The 23,578-nt window shown below is 36.7% G+C and overlaps 1 protein-coding gene across 2 annotated transcripts in view; it reads right to left on the reverse strand.

The window, feature by feature from the left end:
• Positions 1 to 23,578, reverse strand: part of SCAMP1 (secretory carrier membrane protein 1) — a 118,949-nt gene that overhangs the window by 53,284 nt on the left and 42,087 nt on the right. For both annotated transcript variants that reach the window (XM_011959209.1, XM_011959210.1), the window contains 4 exons: positions 8,810 to 8,908; positions 7,783 to 7,891; positions 5,496 to 5,624; positions 480 to 639 (listed from right to left, as the gene is read on the reverse strand). In XM_011959209.1, the coding sequence (XP_011814599.1) occupies positions 480 to 639; positions 5,496 to 5,624; positions 7,783 to 7,891; positions 8,810 to 8,908 (497 nt within the window). The remainder of the gene's footprint in view (positions 1 to 479; positions 640 to 5,495; positions 5,625 to 7,782; positions 7,892 to 8,809; positions 8,909 to 23,578) is intronic.

Genomic DNA, 23,578 nt, shown 5'->3' on the forward strand with positions numbered 1-23,578 from the left:
CCCGAGTAGCTGGGACTACAGGCGCCCCCACGTCGCCCGGCTAGTTTTTTGTAGTTTTTAGTAGAGACAGGGTTTCACCGTGTTAGCCAGGATGATCTCGATCTCCTGACCTCGTGATCCGCCCGTCTCGGCCTCCCAAAGTGATGGGATTACAGGCTTGAGCCACCGCGCCCGGCAAAATTTTTCTTAAAGTATAACATATGGAAGAGAATATTTTACAAATACTGACTTCTAAGACCGTTCTTATTTTTCCATCAATTTTCATGTTTGGTCTTTGTGTCAAATGGGAGAAAAAAATGGAATTTTATGACTTACAAAATCCAATAAATACACAGGCATGCTATATTGAACTTTCCTGAATGTATGTTATACAACAATACAAGAATTTTTTAATGAAAATGTGTCAATTTTCCCTTTAACGTGTACTACCAATTCTTTACAGCTTTTAAAGAGTGTATTTTAAAGTACACACATTTTACCTGAAAGCTCCATAAAGTGGTCTGTACCAACAGACGAATGAACAAGGAGTAAAAAGCAAGAACCACAGGATACTCAATCCAAAATCAACCGCTCTTGCAGAATCAACACAAAACCAAGCCAAGCATCCGAAGATATTTAGAAACAGTGTTACTGCATGGACTGTGGAATCAGAAAACAAAATAGAAAAAGAAATGTTTACATTCAATTTATGAATTCATCCAACAAAAAACTGTAAATAAAAAAATACTTCCTAAGAGCAAATGTATTCTACCCCATGTTTCCATTTATATTTTTCAAAACACTGCTGTATCTTAACGTATTTGATTTGAAAACAGAGTATACACAGGAAAGCGAGTCTTTTTTTTTTTTAGTAGAGACAGGGTTTCACCATGTTAGCCAGGATAGTCTCGATCTCCTGACCTCGTGATCCCCCGGCTCAGCCTCCCAAAGTGCTGGGACTACAGGCTTGAGCCATCAAGTCTTAATACATGTACTGTTTGGCAAAAATTCTGTTGGCCCTCGCCTCCTCACAACGACGTAGCTAAACCAGAGGCACACTACCTTAAGGGCTTCTTCCCGAAAAGGAAACATATGATGTCTCTTGATCTGGAGCCCAAGAAGAAAAGCAGTGCCTGCCAGGAAAAGACGCAGGACTTAGGAGGAAAAACTGTATCTTTACAGAATGGGGCTGCAGACTAAAAACTGGACTGAAAATAGTAATACAGCAGCAATTTCTAGTGACTGTATACTCAATGCATAACGATTATTCATTCATCTTCATAGAGCTGTCCATTTGTAAAATCCTAAAAAGAAACTTGCATTTTGGTAGAGGATTAAATTTATTAAGTCCCCTCTTCACTCCCCCACACTACATAATGCATTTTAGTTACTGTGGCAGGCTTTTCGTTTGGTTAACACAAATAGATGTCGACAAATTCATCATATGCTGTTAATAATTACTTTCCCTGACAGACCAAAAACAAAAAATCTGTAACATCTAACTATACCATGATCCTAAAGAACTACTTTGACCCACTTAATTAGGCTGAATTTATTATAGTAAGTACATTCTTACATAAGTTAAAAGAATGTTAAATGTTAATTATCAAATCAACAAAAATACGCCAACTCTTGAATTAAAATTAACAATTGGGAAAACGTATTGGATCTAGTTGTATTAAACCTCAAACTTTAAGATTTCTTTACAAATCAAATAAATTAATAATTAATAAAACAGGATATACACACACATTCTGGGATGCCTAAATTTGCTCTTACCTAACCCACCAGATAAGTAAACAAGCTCTAGAGCTTTAAAAAAAAAAAAAAAAAAACAGCTCTTAGATTAAGACAATCATTTAACCTCTGTAAGCTTCAATTTTTCAGCTTTTCCAACTTTAAAATTCCATTCAATTCTATCACAAAAGAGACACTCTCACTCATTACTCTAGTCCCATTAGAATTTTTAACTCTCAGGAATGCTTGCTCATAATAAATTTACTCAAAACCCTTGGCATCAAAATAAGGGTGGTTGTGTTAAGATCTTAAAAACAGAATTGAAAAGACTGTAAAACAGAAAATTATTACTAGGCAGCATTAAATAGCATCCAGCTGCCTTAAAAAGTTTTAGACCTATCCCAGCACTTTGGGAGGCTGAGATGGGCGGATCACGAGGTCAGGAGATCGAGACCATCCTGGCTAACATGGTGAAACCCCATCTCTACTAAAAACTACAAAAAACTAGCCGGGCGACGTGGGGGCGCCTGTAGTCCCAGCTACTCGGGAGGCTGAGGCAGGAGAATGGCGTAAACCCAGGAGGCGGAGCTTGCAGTGAGCTGAGATCCGGCCACTGCACTCCAGTCCGGGCGACAGAGCGAGACTCCGCCTCAAAAAAACAAAAAAAAGTTTTAGACCTTAAGAACATTCTAACTAAATGTTAATTTTCAAATTATGTTATTTCCTAATCCACTGAAAGATAAAATATATGTATAATTATGCTTTAAAGTTCATGAAAATTCTTCCAAGTATAGATGAAAATATCAATCTAATTTTGTGTAATAAAAATGTTTTTCTAAATGTTTTCTATGAAACATGATCAATAAATCATTTACTTATATCCCAATGAAGACTAAAATGTCCAAGGCTAATTACTGAACAATCTGTCCACTTATGCAGAGTTCAAAAAACATACAGAAAGGTAAGGTAAATGTAAAATATATGTTTCCATAGTGCTCATTTCAGTCCAATTTGAGTGAGTGATGAATCAATGCTGGTAGACTCCAAGAGTAGGCAGAACACTAAAGAAATCTTTGGACCATTTTGTTTATGTGATTTACAAGTTGAACAACTCTCCTTCACATAAAATTTCAGTTTGCTTCATTAAGCACTCAAATCTGGTATTAGTTGATCTAAATTTGCAACATTATAATATTCTTCTTGGTAAGTTCTGAATTACAATATAGATGCCTAACATAAATAGCTTTATAACAGTATATTATCTTCACCAAATGGTCTTTAATGTAGATGGCTTGTTTTTATTTTTTCCTTTTTAATTCAAGAGTACACTCAAAGAGGTTGAAATTCATTTCACAATATTTCTATTTGCTTCAGTTCATTTATAGTTTAAATTATTTGCTTCAAATAAAGTAGCTTTGAAAGCATATCTTCTTCACATTCAGCTTAAAATGTAAATTACCTCTTCATTTTGGTTCTTTGTTCTTTGTAGGTGGCAGAAGCTGGAAATCTAGACTCTGAGCCCTACAGTCAAGCTATACAACTCCTTCCTTACTTACGTAATGTTGAACAAGTTACTCAAATTTGCTAAGCTTTAGTTTTCCTATCTATAAAACCAAATAATGTAGTACTTCCTTCGAGGTGTGGTTAGGATTTAATATAGTAAGATAATATATATAAAGTGATTAGCACTGTGACTGACACAAAGTAAATCCTCAATAAATATGAGCTCTCATTGTAATTATTATTACAGTGTGAAAACATTAGTCAACCCCCAAATCAAGAGGTTAATATATTCTAAAAATAATTTATTACAACAGGCAATATTCTACAAAATGTAGGCACATTACTAAGCTGGTAATAGATCTTACTTTGTTCCAGGGAATCTGCTTCTTCAAAACAGAACCCTAACTGGAATCGTAAGCCCTTTGAATACATTTGACAGACATGCCAACTTAACAAGGCTGGAGAAAAATACAGTCAACTACATTATTTCTGTGACACTCAGAAGGTGATATATTTCTAAGACAAAACAGATCTATTCTGAAACAATCGGCATTGATAATTAATCATTTAGTTAAAATTAACCATCTCTCCCATTTAATCTCTACTTACTGAATTCCTTCTATAATTTTCTTCCAACACCCATTTCCTCCAAAAAATATTTTCCTAGTTCTAGCTACTCAGAAGACTGGAGTAGGAGTATCCCTTGAGCCAGAAGTTCAAGTCCGGCCTGGGCAACATAGCAAGACCCCATCTCAAAAAATATGTATTTATATTTTTTTCACTAGGTCAAAGAACATACATGTAAAATACTAGGCTGGCTGGATATGGTGGCTCATGCCTGTAATCCCAGCATTTTGGGAGGCCAAGATGGGCGCATTGCCTGAGGCCAGGAGTCCGAGACCAGCCTGGGCAACATGGTGACACCCCATCTCTACTAAAAACACAAAAATTGACCAGGCATGGTGGTATGTGCCTGTAGTCCCAGCTACTCAGGAGGCTGAGGCACGAGAATCACCTGAACCCAGGAGGCGGAGGTTGCAGTGAGCCAAGATGGCACCACTGCACTCCAGCCTAGGCGACAGAGCAAGACTGTCTCAAAATAAATAAATAAATAAAATAAAATGCTAGGACAATTTCTACCCATTTAAAAAAATAAACATATATAAAATATAAATGCATATATTATACTGACTAAATAAAAATTGGTTAGCATGTACATATACATGGAATCATTTAATATTAAAAATATATACTACTGACACTCAGGATTCAGCAAAAGATATTAGATCAAGAATACCTCAAAAAATACTAAAAACGAAGAGTTAAAAATAGACTATCCATTAGGAATCACTTCTCGTATTCCAAAACAACTTGACATACATGAAGAATGCTCCTAAAAGATTTGGAGGAAAATTATCTCATCCATTAAGGGAGGGGCGATAGTCTCATTAATCATAAAGTAAAAACAAGTAAATTTCCTCCATCAAGAATGTACCCTACAAATTATCCATTAACCCAGATGTTGTGCATGTGAGAACCCTCAATAGCTACCTCCCCTTCTGACATGATATTAAAATGAGGCTGAGACTACTGTTTGGAATACAAATGAAACTGAGAGTAAGTGGGAGGTCTGTGCACACACAGTAAAACTGTTAACCGCTTGACATTTTGTTTCAGTATTCCATGAGTTATTATACTCAAAGTGATGTGAGCATCAAAGCCCCAAATGTATATTCTAATGTTCTGTTCAACAAAATGTCCTGTATTAATTAAGCACTTTCAATAATAAAAGTATCGCAAATGAAAACAAAAAGTAAACTGTATCCAAAGCTATAAAAAGAACAATTAGTTTATGTAATAATTTATGCCTTTTTAAAAACAGCTATAACACCTATATTTAACAGAACTCTTTTAAATGACCTTCCTCTGCATAAAATTAGTATGCATTATTTTTTCCAAGCAAATCATGACTAGGTAACATCTTTCAAGGAAAAAGAATCTTACAAAATTTTACCCACATGACAGAGAAGTTGTCTTTTCCTCAAAAGAATGCCAGTTCTCAATATACAGGTTTTTCTCAGCCAAGGACTTACATTGTCACATACAGTACATTCTGAAGTACCTGAATATGATATGTTTCACTCTGAAATCGTGATTATTAAGCTTTTTGTATAGAAAAAGAAGACTGGTTTGCTATATTATCCTTGAAATAAAAAGTGGATTTTGACAACAAAAATACAAATTCTAAGCAAAGATATAAATTGTTATATACTCACACATCCACAAGTAGTACATAAGCTTTACTGTCTTTTGGAATTCTACAGGAATGTCTACAGAAAAATCCTGATAGAAACAAGGTCCAACAGGAAAATTGCTAGGAAGAGGTGGCCAATTATTTTTTCTACCTGTAAATTTTTTTAAAAAAAGAAAAGGTTATTTATATTATAACAAATGTGATATTCTTATTTTTTTGTTTCACAATAAACTCCATTATTTTAATAAAAGTTTAGAAAAACTGTAGTACTATATCTCTGTATTCCTAGAACTTTGAAAGATAAGCTTTAGATTTTTAAAAAATTTTCTCAGAATACCATCACCTTAGAGCACATTAGATGGTAAAATAATTTTCCAGTGTCATATCATATCACATTTAGCAGGAACCATTTATGTATAGAAAAAAACAAGAAACAAAAAGAAAGCACATATCCAGTGCTTCTGCCCTAAAACAGATTTATTTCACAGTCCCGAGTCTGGCTGGCATGTAAAGGCCATCCAGTTTTTAAACTTCAATTTTCTCCTCAGCATCTTAAATCTTCAAATATAATTCTGTTATTATAATTCCTATCCCATGTGGAGAGAGACCAGCTTCTAATTTTTTCAAGTTTCCTGTTAAGTCCAAGATTAAACCAATACCAAAGAAAGAAATTAAGAATACTCAAAATCTGGGAAATAATAATATCCAAAAGATATATGTACAAAAACCCTACAACAAAGAAAATATGAAACAGTCATGATAAGGAAGCTAAGGAATTAGAGAACCTTTAAAAACGCAGAGAAAAACAAATTCAAACTGTAAAGGGGAAAAAAAATGTCTCTATATAAAGAAACCAGATTAAAAATAAGACTTGAGAAATGGTGGGGGAAATAAAAAATTAAAGAAGTCAAAACATGAAAACAGAGGGTAAAAACAGCACTTAAGGCCATTTCCCAATTTTAGATGTTATATCCCACAATTTTTAAAAACTCAATTTTACATACTTTTTCCAGACCAGGGTAATTTTTATAGTACAAAGAACAATAACCTATTTCTGATTCTCCCCAATGAGTCTCCTGTGTTCCATTTATCATACTATTCAAATTTCATATAGTTCATTTATCATACCAATCTCATACTATTTGAGAAGCGGCAGTGAATACTTGTAAAGAAGAGAAGCTCTGGAACCATAAGTGGCTAGCCACCTACTGGGCAAGGTCACCTTGGGCAACTTACTCTCCCCTTCAAGCCTTAGTTTCCATATCTGTAAAATGAGAATAAAAACTGTACCACCCCTCACAGGATTGTACTGATGATTTAAGTATGAGTTAAGAGCGGAAAAGTACTAAAATGTGCTAACATACTGCAGTCTAATTGTTAATTTCCTACCCTTTGTTACTGTCTTTACTAACATATCTCTCATAGAAATAGTTTGTCTTTGCCAGTACTGAAAAAATAGGATGGATTTTAGTTACAAGTACTTCAGAAACATTGGTCTCAGTTCAACTTTTAGTTTCTCCTTCTATAGATGCTACCTCTGATGCTGCAAGCAAGAAAATGACTCAGGATAAATGTGTTCTCACAAAGCCCTAGACTTACACATTCTAAGATAAAAAGAAATAGTTCTGTATATTGTTATTGTTCTAGCTTTGCATTGCATCAAAGCTAGACATCCTAACAATGACTTATCTAGCTCATCCCAGACATCCTAACAGTGACTTACCTAGCTCTTTTATCTCTTCTTACTCAGAGACTGCTAGCTTTCCCTAAGAGACTCCTTTGAGGTGCTTTGGCAGGCACAAACTGAATAGAATTCACTGCAAACAATTCACCACTTTTTTCTTTGGCATCATATGAATACCTCAGGCTTCCAATTTTTCTAACATGATTTGACAAAATACTTGTGAGGACTGGGGCAGATAATCTGAAATTGACCTGAATAAATCAGGTAGGAGTCAAATGTAGGGTACATGCAAATGTACTCACAAAGATTCAATAGAATCAAGGAGGACCTAACTGCAGAATCAAAGGCTCCTGGCCTCAGAGTAAGCAAAAATTATCATATTCACATTCATTTTGTGTGTGATGAGGCTAACACTGTTCTAATCTATCAACAAAAGACTATGCAAATCAGCCAAGATTAGAAGGCTACAGAGTATCAAGGAGGCAATCTGCTGTGTCTGATCTCCTTGTTAGAACAGGAAAACAGGGCAGGGTTTTATCCACAGGCCAAATAACCTAGGAGTTAGTATAGACATAACGTAAAGTGTTTAAAAGTTATTTTTATTTCAAACTTCTTTGGATACTACCATGTTGACTGAGGTTTTGCATTTCTCGTTCCCGACGATCTAATTCTGCGGCTTTTCTTTCTAGTTCTTCCTGGCGCTTAAGAAGCTCAGCTTGGGCCAATGCATGTTCCTAAATAAAAAATATCAATATGTGAACAGACTGTCAGAAGTATAAAACACTTCAACATTTATATGCTAACTCCTACTTCTCTACTATGAGAGAAACCTAATTCAAACGCACTTCCAAAGTACAGGAATTTTACTGAAGATCATAGTTACAGAAAATATTACAGGGATATTTGGTCCATTTGGTCTTTGGGTTCTGAAAACCCTCAGTGGGAATGTTGGGTCCATTAGGACAGGAAAACTTCTCTTAGTAAAAGTAGCCAGAATCCTTAGGTAATCTGGAAAATGAAATTAAGATGACCTCTATGCCTAAATGAATGAAGAACAGAGGCAATGGGAACAGTTGCGGAAAATGAACAATAGAAAAAAGGGCAACTGAATTGGCTCCTATAAATCAGATTAAATGATATATAAGGCCACCAATGCAAAAATATTTTCTAATATCTTAAATGTTATAGGAGAATGAGGTCAAAGGATGTGATTAAGAAATTCTTTATAACTCAATTTGCCCTTACATGTTATTAGGCATCTTATTAATCTTTCTTCTCAGATTTTTGCAATCTTCTACCTCCTAACACTATTACTTTAGTATTATAACACTCTCCCAATAATATCTATTATTCCATCATTTTTACCTTAATGGTAGTATGCATTAAAAAGTGAGACCAAAGGCAATAAAAATTTATACACCAAGATGATACACAAATTCAATAATTCCTAATAATAGAATAAAACAAATGGTATAAGCTGACAGAGAGGAATGAATATTTGAAGGGTGACAAGACAGCAAATCCAGACTTGTAAGTGAGTTAAAAATTAAGCAACAGAAATGTAACCATATAAAGAATTATTTTGCTCTGAAAGTAAATGTTATTGATATTATAATTGCCAATATGAATTTATACAACTAACATGAACTAACCTTTGCAATCTGTGTATAAGCTGGTTGTTCCTCTGTTGGTTTCATTATTGCTGGTTGTGTATTGGGTACATTAGGCATCTTCACACTACCTGGTGGAGGCTAGGAGGATTAAGAGATGGACAAATTATGTAACACAGATATCCAACTTTAACTTCTTTCAAAAAATGTAACACCAATAAAATGAAAAATCTCAAGATCTGCATCTCTTCATTCCCTGCCCTCTCATAGTCAAGTGTGTGGCAAAGAGCTGCTTAAATACTCCATGTCCATTTTCTCCAACTCATTCATTTTTCAACTCTACAATCAGGCTGCTACTTTTAACACTACAAAACAAACACTCCTCCAGGATACCATACAGTAATAGAGGCTGGGCATGGCAGCTGACGTCTGTAATCCCAGCACTTCGGGAGGCCAAGGCGGGTGGACCACCTCAAGTCAGGAGTTCAAGACCAGCCTGGCCAATATGGTAAACCCCGTCTCTACTAAAAATACAAAAATTAGCCGGGCAGGGTGGCAGGCACCTGTAATCCCAGCTACTCAGGAGGCTGAGACAGGAGAATGGCTTGAACCCAGGAGGCGGAGGTTCCAGTGAGCCAAGATTGCACCACTGCACTCCAGCCTGGGCAACAGAGCAAGACTCCATCTCAAAAAAAAAAAAAAAACACTTTTGAGTTTTTGGGGGTTTTTTAACAGTAAAATACAGATAGAACCAGACAAAAGAACTACACCAAGGTTTACTGCCAACTCTTTCCTCTTGAGAAAGCTACATGCCAGTGCTCTGAAGAGCATATAAGAAAGTTCTTGGTAGAACCCCACCAAATTGAAAAGAGTGAAAGGGAAGGCCTAAGGAGAGAGAAAATAAATTACCCAACTTCCACTATGCCAGTGAGGATCAGCAGTGTCTGAAAGCTGCAAGATCAGGAAGTAGACATCTACAAGTCCATCAATGGGGAACTGGTTAAATCACTGTATATACATACAATGCAGCCATGAGAAGAAATTAGCTATAGAAGAATGTCTTTTAAAATACTAAATAAAATAAAGCAAGCTGGCCGGGCACAGTGATCCCAGTACTTTGGGAGGCGGAGGCGGGTGGATCGCATGGTCAGGAGTTTGAGACCAGCCTGGCCAATATGGTGAAATCCCCTCTCTACTAAAAATACAAAAATTAGCTGGGCGTGGTGGCAGCAGGCGCCTGCAGTCCCAGCTACTTTCAGGAGGCTGGGGCAGGAGAATCACTTGAACCCGGGAGGCGGAGGTTGCAGTGAGCCAAGATTGCACCACTGCACTCCAGCCTGAGTGACAGGGCAAGACTCCATCTCAAAAAATAATAATAAAATTAAAATTAAATTAAAAAAATAAAGCAAGCTACAGAACAGTCTGCATATGACCTTTTCTTTAATAGACACAGATTTATACATGCCCCCATAAAATATCTGGGAAGTCTCAGCCAACTGATATCAGAGGGACTTGCACCTGTTGTTTTATATGCTTCTTTACTATTTGCTTCCCTCGACGCATGCACAATATACTACTTCAATCAAAATATATTTTTAAAGTACTCTTTAGAATGACCGTAAGAAAAAAGAAGAAACAAGGATGGGAACATGAAAAGAACAATAGAAACAAAAACACTCACAGAAAAGAAAAGAAGGAAGGAAAGAAAGAGAAGAGAGAGGAAAGGGGGAGGTCATGAATAAGAAAAATGTAAGAAAGAAAGAAACTGCACTAGGAAGTTCAAGCATCCTAAGAACTGTTAAAACCAGAAGACACAACCAATATACAGCAGGAGTTCACTCTGACACAGCTAACAGCAGCCCTGAAAAGGAAGCCATGCATAACCAAAGATGTAACTGTAGTTCAGCTGATTCTAAAACGCATATACAACAGGCAAGAACTGACAGGGCGCAGAGGCTCACATCTGTAATCCCAGCCCTTCGGGAGGCCGGGGTGGGCAGATCACCTGAGCTCAGGAGTTCGAGACCACCCTGGGCAACATGGTGAAACCTCGTCTCCACTAAAACACAAGAAGTTAGACAGGCATGGTGGTGTACGCCTGTAGTCCCAGCTACTGGGGAGGCTGAGGCAAGAGAATCGCTTGAGCCTGGGAGGCAGAGGTTGCAGTGAGCCCAGATTACGCCACTGCACCCCAGCTTGGGCTACAGAGTGAGATCCATCTAAAAAAAAAAAAAAACCGGCAAGAACTAAAAACAGGTCAAACAATTTTGAAGAAAAATAAAGTATGAAGACCTATGATATCAAGGCTTATTATAGAACCATAGTAATTAAGAGTGTGATACAGATGCAAGGACAGAGAAATGTACCAATAAACAAAATAGACACAGAAACAAACCCACACTAACGCAGAAACTTGATACCTAACAGAGGTGTCACTACAAAACAGTGAAGAAACAATATGTTAATCGATAAACGGTACTTGTATAACTGGTTACTCATACTTCACATCATATAAAAAATGAATTCTAGGTAGATTAATGATCTAAAACTGAAAAAGCAAAACTTATAAACACTTTCGGGAAAAATACATGTGAATATTTTTATGAATATTTCTTGAGCTTCTAGAATGTGAACTCTAGAAATATTGTGTATTTTGTTTACGACCTGTCCCAAGTACCCAAAATAGTCCCTGAAACATAGTAGATGCTCAGTAAGTATCTGTCAAATTAAGACTAGAAAACACACAAACCATATAAAATTGACGAATTTAATTACACTGAAATTTACAAAAAGTAAAAAGTGAAATCACAGACTAGGAAAAAATAGTTGTAATGCATATAATAGAAAACTGCTACCCAGAATATATAAAGAATTGTTACAAATCCATGAAAATACAAACTAACTGAAAAACTAGCAAAAGATCTGAACAAGCAATAGAAAGAGGTCAATAAACATGTGAAAAGATGTGTTACAGCCTTAGTAATCAAGAAGTGCAAAAACAATCATATATCATTTCGAAACCATGAGACAGAAAAACAAACTCTGACAATACCAAAATTGGGATTTACACAATATACACAATGGTGGTGCATATCAAAATTCAAGCATTGATCAAGACAGCATTTCAAGTCAGTTGAAATAGAAAGAACTGTCAGTAAATGCTGTTGGGAGAATTATTTAAATTGGGTGAGGAAAAACAAAATCCCTGTATCTCCACAGAATTCCAAATGGATTAAAACTTGAATATAAAAAAAAAAAAAGACAAGACAAAAAACAACTATAAAGACACTAAAATACACTCTATAGACTATAGGGCATTATGTGACCTTGGCATGAAGAAAAGCCACTCAAAACATTGAGAAAAGTTGAGGGGAGAGAAATCATAATGAAAAGGTAATATATTTGACCACATAAAAATTTAGAAATTTGATTATATAAAGCATTCATAATCAAGATTAGATGGCAAAATCTAAATAATAAGCAACATATACAACAATTAGTTAATATATTTCACTAGGTACAGATCAATACAAAATTATCGGATAAACATGTTAGTGAAAAGAAACTGCATTTTTAAAAACTCTGAACAGGCAGCTTATAAAACACAAAAGAAAAATAAACATACAAAAAATCTCAACCTCATTAGTAATCAAAGAAATGCATATTTTACCTAATTATTTTTAAAATGATTATCATCATAGGATTACCACATTTTGAAAAAGATGTGGTAAAATAAATATTCTCACACACTTAAAAGTGGAGATTATAAACTAGTACATGTAGCAATCCTGCAGCACAATTTGGCATTATGTTTCAAGAGCCATAGAAGTATTTATACCCCATGTACTATGAATATCTGGTTTTTAAAAATATCCTATGGAAATAATCCAAGATATTTGCAAATGTATATATGCCAAGAATGCTCACTACAGCTTTATTTACAAAAGCAAAGGGTTACAAATAACCCCAAATGTCCAACACAACAGAGGAAATGGGTAAACTGATACAGTTGTAGGATAGTATACAATACAGCTATTTAAAAGTTCTAAAAGCATATGTAATAAGATGAGGAAGCTAAGACAAATATGTGATAAAAACAAGTTATGAAACAAAACTGTATATACACTATAACATGAACTTCCTATTTTAAAATAAGATGAAAATACATCAAAATTTTAATAGGGATTATTTCTGCACAGAGGGATTAACAGCATTTTCTTGTATTTTTAAAATCTCCATTATAATCTTAAGTATGGTCCTTTAAATGTAAAACCCAAAACTATAAAAACTGTGGAAGAAAACCTAGGCAACACCATTCAGGGTATAGGCACGGGCAAAGATTTCATGACAAAAACTACAAAAGCAATTGCAACAAAAACAAAAATTGACAAATGAGATCTAATTAAACTAAAGAGCTTCTGCACAGCAAAAGAAACTATCGGCAGAGTGAACAGACAACCTACAAAATGGGAAAATTTTTGCAATCTATCCGTCTGACAAAAGTCTAATAATCAGAGTCTACAAGGAACTTAAACTAATTTACAAGAAAAAACAATGTCATTAAAAAGTAGGCAAAGGACATGAACAGACATTTCTCAAAAGAAGACATTCATGGGGCCAACATATGAAAAAAAGCTCAACATCACTGGTCATTAGAAAAATGCAAATCAAAACCACAATGAGACACCGTCTCACACCAGTCAGAACGGTGACTATTAAAAAGAAAACAGATGCTGGAGAGGTTATGGAGAAAAAGGAATGCTTTTATACTGCTGGTGGGAGTTAAATTAGTTCAACCACTGTGGAAGACAGTGTGGTGATTCCTCAAAGATCTAGAGGCAGAAATACGATTTGACCCAGCAATCCCATTACTCTGTATATACCCAAAGGAATATAAATCATTCTACTACAAAGACACGTGCACACGTATGTTTACTGTGGCACTATTCACAATAGCAAAGACATGGAATCAAACTAAATGCCCATCAATCATAGACTGGATAAAGAAAATGTGGCACATATACACCATGGAATACCATGCAGCCATAAAAAGGAATGCGATCATGTCCTTAGCAGGGACATGGATGGAGCTGGAAGCCAGCATCCTCAGCAAACTAATGCAGGAACAGAAAACCAAACACTGCATGTTCTCACTCCTAAGTGGGAGTGAACATTGAGAACACATGGATACATGGTGGGGAACAACACGCACACACTGGGGCCTGTCCGGAGATGGGGATGGGGATGGGGGGTGCAAAGGGAGAGTATCAGGATGAACAGTTAGTGGATGCTGGGTTTAATACTTAGGTGATGGGTTGATCTGTGTAACAAACCACTATGGCACACGTTTGCCTATGTAACAAACCTACACATCCTGTACATGTGCCCCAGAACTTAAAAAGTTGAAAAAAAAAAAAAGGGAAAAGAAAAAGAGCTCAAGGCACCTTAAGTGAGATAATAATTCTTACATATATTGTCCCAAATTCACATGGCATTTAGAATTCCTATCTTGATCAATAATAAAGATCTTCCCCTAGCAAAAAAAAGAAAAGCATGGCCCTAAAGTCCTGTCTTCTTGGTGTAATAAGCAGCAACAATAAAACAATGACCAAATATTAATAAAATGCCTGGGAAAGTTAGCTTGGCAGCAGCATATTTCCGGAAAAACACAGAAGAAATTACCCAAGAATGCACCCAGCTGAAATCTTGCTATAAATGCTGTTATTACTTTAAATAACAAAAGAAGTATTAAGTATAATAAACTAGTAGATAAGGATGAAGGTAGGGTTACAGCTAGTAATGTGATATACTTAAGGCCATAGTTGCTTGTGGTAAAGCAATGATGAGAAATGTTGGAGAGCCACAAATCTCTAATAGCACTGATATAAATCTAATAGCTATTATCCTGATAATTTCTTCACATCTGTAGATGTTAAAGACCCAGTATTTTCTTCAGCCACAACATACTGGATTAGCCAACTCAAGCCAAGTAGAATTCTGGAGGACGACCTCTTTTCATCACTACTAAATACCTATTGTGATGATGGTTCCTAGTTCATTTCCAACTTTTCACTTTGGCACAGATGAGCATCTATGCATGCGTGTGTGTGTGTGTGTGTGTGTGTGTGTATGTGTGTGTCTACATGTGTCTCTGTCTCTATCTATATATCTATCTATCTATCTATATATATATAAAACAAGCCACTCACAACTATCATTTCTTAAAACACAGATCATCCATATGTAGAGATCCCCTTCTTGTACATAATACCTAAAATACTGGACCAAATTTTATTTAAATAATATTGTAAATACACAGCTAACGCAACAAGAAATCCTGGGAGGCAAGAAAGCAGGAACTACTAAATCCAAAGAAAGAAGAGCCTTGATACCAAACCATTCACCAAATTACTAGTGATCCATCTGCACTAGTAAACTAGAGGCAAAGCTTTGGAGCTGGTACAAGGATGGTAAGTGATGGACAAGATCCCTGCATAAAGCCAGGAGTCTCTAAAAAATGACAGTTTCAATGGATGAGTAAGAAAAGGGCAGTTTCACAGAAAAAAAAAAAAATGATGGGAATACCTCCATGTCTTGTCCTTAATTCTGGATGTAGAAGGGGGAAAAAAGGGAAATCTTCCCTGAGAATTCCTAGTCATAAGCCTACCAATGACCAGGCATGGTGGTTCATACCTGTAATCTCAGCACTTTGGGAGGCTGAGGTGGGAGGATCACTCAAGGCCAGGAGATTGAGACCAGCCTGGGCAATATAGTGAGACCTCAGCTCTACACAAAAATTTAAAAATTAACCAAGCGTGGTGGCACATGCCTGGAGTCCCAGCTACTTAGGAGGCTGAGGCAGGAGGACAGCTTGAGCCCAGGAGGCAGAGGTTGCAATGACCCAAAATCACGCCACTACACTGCAGCCTGGGCAACAGAGCAAGATTCTGTCTCAAAGAAAACAAAGACAAAACAGAAAACAAAAACCTACCAACTTGCAGATCTCAGGTCAGAATTCTACTACCCACATAGACAAGATAATCCAACCTCCAATTTTCATTGAAAAGGATCTCAGGCTGGTAATGGACTCAGGCATTTGGCAAAAGTAGAGGAACAAACATTAAAACTAGGTGATACGGGTTTGGCTGTGTCCCCACCCAAATCTCATCTTGAATTGTAGCTCCCATAATTCCCACGTGTCATGGGAGGGGCCTGGTGGGAGGTAACTGAATCATGGGGGTGGGTCTTTCCTATGCTGTTCTCATGACAGTGAATAAATCTCATGATATCTGATGGTATTATAAAGGGGAGTGCCCCTACTTATGCTCTCTTGCCTGCCTGCCATGTAACACCTGCCTTTGCTTGTCCTTCACCTCCCACCATGATTGTGAGGCCTCCTCAGCCATGTGGAACTGCAAGTCCATTAAACCTCTTTTTCTTTATAAATTACCTGGTCTCGGGTATGTCTTTATTAGCAGCGTGAGAACTAATACACCAGGCTTCAAGAAATTAACATAGATAAAGTTCCAAGTAACTTTGGCTTATGATTTAAATGTGTGAGGAAACAAGCCACAAGGGTCCACAGAAATAGCAAATTACAAAATAAGAACTGAATATATTTGAATTATCAGACATAAAACAGGTATGTTTAATAAAGAAATAAGAGGATAATAAAAGTTTGACTAACAACAGACTATCAGAATTGGCCAAACAGCTTCTTAAATGATACATATAGAACTTCTAAAATTGAGAACTTTAATAATGATTTTTAAATTATAAATTTAATAGACAAGTTGAACAGCAAACTACACAAAGATGAAATAATGAAGAAATGGAAGTGAATCTAAAGAAAACTACAGTTTTCTGTGTGACACAGCACAGAGACCTAAAAAATGGAAAATATGAGAAATTACAAGACATGATGATTAAGAAGGTCTAACATACAATTAAGAGGTCCAGAGGGGAAAAAAAAAATAGGATGAGTGAGAGTCAATGTTTAAAGAGAGTATGAAGACACTAATTCTCAGATTCAAAACTCTAAAACACAAGCCAAATTTAAAAAATAACAGTAACACTCAGATACATCACAAAGAAAGAGCAAACCTTAAAAACTGCAAGGAAAAAAAAAAGGATAATTCCCACACAAAGGAAGGTCACCTATAAACCACGGTGTATCCTTTCACCTAAGATCCTATGACTGAGCTAGCTTCTCAATAGCAACAATGCAAGCTCAAGTATAAGGTGCTAAATGGCTGAGAGAAAATAACTGATAATGTAGAACTCTAAATCCAGTCAGATTAGCTGTTTGAGAACCAAGATGAAATAATAACAATAAACACTGAAAAAATTTCTACCAATAGACCCTCACTAAAAGAACTTCTACTTTAGGAATAACAACAAAAAAAAGATATGAGAAGAAACATTTGAGATGCAAAAAGGAAGACCTCTGTATCTCACCGGACACTCCACAGTATATCATCTTCATTTTACATTAACCAAAATTCCAAATACAGAAGGAAAGTCAATCTATAAGCAGGGAAAAAGAAAACACTCTACTGCAACCAAATGTAGTACAGTAAGCTCCTCTCCTGACAAACCTAGAACTGTGTCTGCCACTACTTTGGCTGTACCTGGGAAAAACCTGAAGTACTGAGGAAAGCAGAGGGTGCAGAGTTGAAGACAAAGAACATAACAGGAACAGACCAGGAAGAGAATGAGAGAACTGACCCTGGAGGCAGAATCAAAAACAAAGTCTGGCCTAGCAAGGCTGTATATCCTCATCCCATGGATGGATGAAATTTCACAAACTGGGAACAGACTACATGTTTAAATATCTCTCAGAAAAATAAGGGGGTTATAATTATTTTATATTTTAACACAAATCACCTTACTACATTTGCCTCTTTGGTTTGGCTTTAGAGAACTCAGCTAGGACCAACAGATAAAAATTATAGAAAAATATATTGTCAGGCCGGACGCGGTGGCTCAAGCCTGTAATCCCAGCACTTTGGGAGGCCGAGACGGGTGGATCACGAGGTCAGGAGATCAAGACCATCCTGGAGAGCATGGTGAAACCCCATCTCTACTAAAAAATACAAAAAACTAGCCAGGCGAGGTGGCGGGCGCCTGTAGTCTCAGCTACTCGGGAGGCTGAGCCAGGAGAATGGCGTGAACCCGGGAGGCGGAGCTTGCAGTGAGCTGAGATCCGGCCACTGCACTCCAGCCTGGGCGACAGAGCGAGACTCCATCTCAAAAAAAAAAAAAAAAAAGAAAAATATATTGTCTCAAGAGAATTAAGAACATCATAATAATAATCATGATTATACAATAGTGGATGGACTGCTCTATAATATAGTGAGCTCTCTGCACTGGAAATTCCAAGGGTGATTAATTTTAAATAAATGACTACCCAAGGTCTCTTCAAGGCACAGGAAGTTCATGAGTTGTCTTTGTCATGCATAAGCAAATATATTTTCTCCTTCCAGGTTTTCTTCCATATTCTAAACACCTATTCCAGAAAATTTCTTCTTGCTTTCTCCAGCTCTTTCTCTTCCATCTCTGAACCAAAAAAATATCCTAAGTGTATGTAGGGTCTAAAACAATGTTACTTAATTTATATTCATGGACGTCCAGCATCAGACACCCCAGGTACTTATTGAAAATGCAAACTCTGGGCCCTACTATGAACCTATTGATTCAGAACCTCAAGGATTAGGAGAAAGAATTTGTACTTTTAACAAGCTACCATTTTTAATGATCTCCCCATGGTGATTCTTAGACACCTTAACATTTGAGAACTCCCCTCTAAGGCAACAAAGTTTACAGCTTCTATAAAACACTGTTTTATTTCTTTCACTTAAACTGCCAAAAGAATCCTGAAACTTTTAGCAGCTTTCACTTACTTTAACAGCCTCTGATTCAGCAGAGAAGAAAAGACTGTGGCTATGCTTAACATAGATTCCCTTGTTATTAAGAGTGCTGAAAGTTAAACATACTAATCTCAGAATCAGGACAAACAGACATAATAGACTAATCACTTAGTCTTTTTTCAAAAATAAGGTTTTTGAAGATTAGGATAATTGTCTGGGGAAGGAGGTGTGTAATAGGAAAGAAGAAATATACCAGTATGGGAGTTTCCAAATAGATAAAGGAACATAAAAGAACAAATGTGACCATACGCATTCATTCATACATTCATCAAACATTCATTGGTCAACTACAATGGGCCACAAACATATACAGGAATTGGGATACATTAATGAACAAAATAAGCAAACACCCCTACTCCCATAAAGCTACATTCTAGCAACAGAAGATGAACAATACACGTATTAAACAAACACATTCTAGAGCATCTGAAAAGGCAATCAATTCTAGGACAACAACAAAAAGACCAGAGTGAAGAGGTCCTGAATACTGGCTAAGGGATAAGTTTACATAGGTGATTAGGGAAGTCAATTTTGAACAAAGACTTCAAGGAGGTGAGAAAGTAAGCCTTGCAGATTATCTGTCTAGGGGAAGACCATTTTAAACAGAGGCAACAACCAATGCAAAGTCAGGAGAATGCATGGAATATGTGAGGAATCAGTGTGCTAGACAGGAATACACAGGGAGAGGGTGTGACAAGATGAAGAACAAAGAATATTAGGGATCGGATTAAAGGCTATTTTAAAGACCCATGGTTTTTACTCTGAAAAAAATTAAAGCAAGTAAAGGGGACTTTCAGTTTCCAGTTTCATGTATAAGGAGTTTAGAATTTATCACTCCACCCTAACAACAAGTGAAAAGATGAACAAACTAAAAAATCAGTAATTCGTTCTAGATCGTTAAGAGATGTTGAGGACACAGGGCAAAATGCTGCCCCATGACTGGAGAAATAGGTCAATTCAAGGAGTAACAACTTGCCAGAGCAAAAGCTCTCTAGCAGAAACCACTGCAAGAACCATCACCGGGGCAGAAAAATCTTAATTGTAACTAAGAAATTGCTGGAAGCTCAGCATGGACAACACGGAGAGTTAAAATCTACAGGGGAACCCATTCATGTAGTGAATCCCCTGGCACTTTTCGTTTTATCTCCAGGAACTCAACCATAGTACACAGGGAAAAAATCCCCTCCTTCTTCTAACAATGGAGTGGGGAAATGAACCATTTTTGAAAAACACCAGAGCACTCTGTTCTTAACAAGGCCTCCCCTCAGGAGAAACTCTTTAACCAGTGCTTAACCTGTTAGGGCTTATCAGAGCCTAACTCACCTGGGGGAGGGGAAATACCCAACTGCAGCCCACTCTAGCCATTCTGTCCCACCTAAGAAGGAAGAAAACAACTTCGAAACATTTGTGAAGTCCATAGTATCAACAAAAGACTGAGATGTAATCATAGGACTACAGAGCGCTTCTCAACACCTTACCACCACACAACTAAAGACCTAATTACCGCAATTTCTTTTACCCACTACATCATGTCAGACTAGCAAAAAAAAAAAAAAACTGTAAGGCTGGGCCCAGTGGTTCACACCTGTAACCCCAGCACTTTGGGAGGCTGAGGGAAGAGGATTTCACCCAGGTGTTTGAGACCAGCCTGGGCAATACAGTGAGACCCTGTCTCGAGAAAAATAAAAAAATTAGCATTGGTAACACACACCTGTAGTCCCATCATCCTGGGAGGTCAAGGTTGCAGTGAAATATTAAATATTTTTAAATATATACTTTTAAGTTCTGAGAGGATAAGAATAATATAGGTCAGAAACTTGGATCCACATAAAGAAAGCATGAGCATACAAGAAACAGATGAAGTTTAAAACCTTTTTTTTTTTTTTGAAACAGGGTCTCTGTCAACTCAGGTTGGAGCAGAGTAGCATGATCATAGCAAACTGTAGCCTCAAATCCTGAGCTCAAGCAATCCTTCTGCCTCTGCCTCCTAAGTGAGTAGCTAATGCAACAGGCGTGCCCATCATGCCTGGCTAATTTTTTTTTTTTTTTTTTTGAGACAGAGTTTCACTGTCCCCTAGGCACGATCTTGGCTCACTGCAGCCTCCACCTCCTAGGTTCAAACAATTCTCCTGCCTCAGCCTCCCAAGTAGCTGGGACTACAGGCACACGACACCACACCCAGCTAATTTTGTATTTTTGGTAGAGACAGGGTTTCGCCATGTTGGCCAGACTGGTCTCAAACTCCTGACTTCAAGTGATTCGCCCGCCTCAGCCTCCCGAAATGCTGGGATTAAAGGCGTGAGCCACCACGCCAGGCCAATGCCTGGCTAATTTTTGTGGGGTTTTTTTGTTTTTTGTTTTGTAGAGACAGGATCTCAACAGAATATCACTACATTGCCTAGGCTGGTTTTGAATCCCTGGCCTCAAGTAATCCTCCTACCTTGGCCTCCCAAAGCTGATTACATGCATGAGACACCACATCTTATTTTTCTTATTCTCAAATGGTCTAACAGAAAACAGTTGGTTCAAAATAATAACAGCAACAATGTATTCAATTACGGGTTCTTCTGTAAATATCTTGTGTGTGCATATATATACATATATGTGTTTGTATATGCTTATATATCAGTGAAATGAATGACAGCAATGATACAAAGATGAGAGGGAGTAATCAGATTGTTATTAGGAGGCACTCACACTACCTGTGAAACAGTATAGTTATTTGTATGTAGGTTTGGATTTGTTATAAATGTATATTGCAAACTCTAGGGCAACCACTGATATAATAAGAAAGGAGATAAATTATAATCATATAAAATGTTCTATTAAACTCACCAAGAGGGCTGGGCACAATGGCTCATGCCTGTAATCCCAGCACTTTGAGAGGCCAAGGCAGGCAGATCACTTGAGGCCAGGACTTTGAGACCAGCATGGCCAACATGGTGAAACCCTGCCTCTACGAAAAATACAAAAATTAGCCAGGTGTGATGGCAGGTGCCTGTAATCCCAGCTACTCAGAAGGCTGAAAACAGGAGAATTGCTTGAACCTGGAAGGCAGAGGTTGCAGTGAGTTGAGATCTGGAGACTGAGCCACTGCACTCCAGCCTGGGTGACAGTGAAACACTGTCTCAAAACAAAACAAACCACCAAGAGTAGAAGACAAAGAGAACAAGGGCAACAAACAGAAAATAGCAATCAATGTGGTAGATATTAATCCAACTAAACCAATAATCACTTTGAATGTCAATGGTCTCAAGGCACTAATTAAAAGACAGATTATGAGATGATCAAAAAACAAGACCCAACTATATATTGTCTATAAGAAACTCATTTTAAATATAAACATATAGATTCGAAGTAAACAGAAAAATATACCATGCTAACACTAACAAAAAATTTCAGAAAAAGCAGACTTAAAGCAAAGAAAGTCATTAGAGATAAAGAAGGGCATTACATAATGATACATGGGTCAATTCTCCAAGACATAGCATTCCTTAATGTATATGCACCTAATGACAGAGCATCAAACTACAAGAGGCAAAAACTAATGGAACTGCAAGGAGAAAGATGAAACTACTATTATAGTTGTAGACTCCAGCACCCCTCAAATCAGAAATGGACCAATCTAGCAGGCAAAAAATCATTAAGAACATAGCTGAATTCAACAATACCATCCATTGACTGGATATAATTAACACCTATCAACCACTTTATCCAACAGCAGAAACGCATTCTTCTCAAGTTTACCTGGAACATTCACCAAGACAGAAGACATTCTGTAACATAAAACACATCTTAACAAATTTTTAAAAAAGAGAAATATAGTGTTTACTCTCAAACAACAAGGGAATTAAATGAGAAATCAGTAACATGAAGAAAACTGAAACATCCCAAAATATATGGAAATTTAAAAAGACACTTCTAAATAACACAAGTCAAAGAAGAAATCTCAAGAGAAATTTTAAAGTATTTTGAGCTAAGTGGAAAAAAATGTATATATTATCGAAATTTGTGGGATGCAGGGAAAGCAGAGTTTAGAGGACAACGTATAGCATTGAGTGCATATATTAGATAAGAAAGATCTAAAATCCATACTCCAATTTTCCATCTTAGGAAACCAGAAAAAGAAGAGCAAATCAAATCCAAAATAAGCAGAAGAAAAGAAATAAGAGCAGAAATCAATGAAATTAAAAACAGGAAATCAATAGAAAAAAAATCAACAAAATGAAAACCTGGCTTTTGCAAAAGACCAATAAACTCAATAAGCCTCTAGTCAGGCTCCCTAAGGAGGAACAAAAGGGAGGACACAAATTACTAATATCAGAAATGAAGGAAGAGACATCCGCTGAGGTCCCATAGACATTAAAAGGATAACCAAGACATATTATGAATAACTCTATGCCCAAAAATCTGATAACCTACAAGAAACGCACCAGTGCCTTGGAAAATGCAATCTGTGAAAACTTACAGAAGAAAAAACAGGCTATCAAAATAGGCCTATATTTATTAAAGATATTGACTCAATAAGTAATAACCTTCCAAAACAGAAAGTAACAGGCCCAGATGGATCCACTGGTGAATGCTACCAATCATTTAAGGTAGAAATTTTATTAACTCCATACAGTCTCAGTCGGAGGAAAGAAGCAAAAGGAAGACTTCCTAATTCATTCTATGAGGCTAGAAATACCCTCATATCAAACCAGATAAAGACACAAGAAAAAAACTATAGATCAATATTCTCTGATGAACATGGATGCAAAAATCTTCAACAAAATATTAGCAGATTGAATCCAATCATATATGAAACAAATCATATATAAAACCAAGTGGGATTTTTTCCAGGTATCCTAGGCTGGTTCAACATTCAAAATTCAATTAATGT

This window comes from Colobus angolensis, unplaced genomic scaffold (assembly GCF_000951035.1).
Source record: "Colobus angolensis palliatus isolate OR3802 unplaced genomic scaffold, Cang.pa_1.0 Scaffold49, whole genome shotgun sequence".
In the NCBI taxonomy this organism is placed as follows: domain Eukaryota; kingdom Metazoa; phylum Chordata; class Mammalia; order Primates; family Cercopithecidae; genus Colobus; species Colobus angolensis.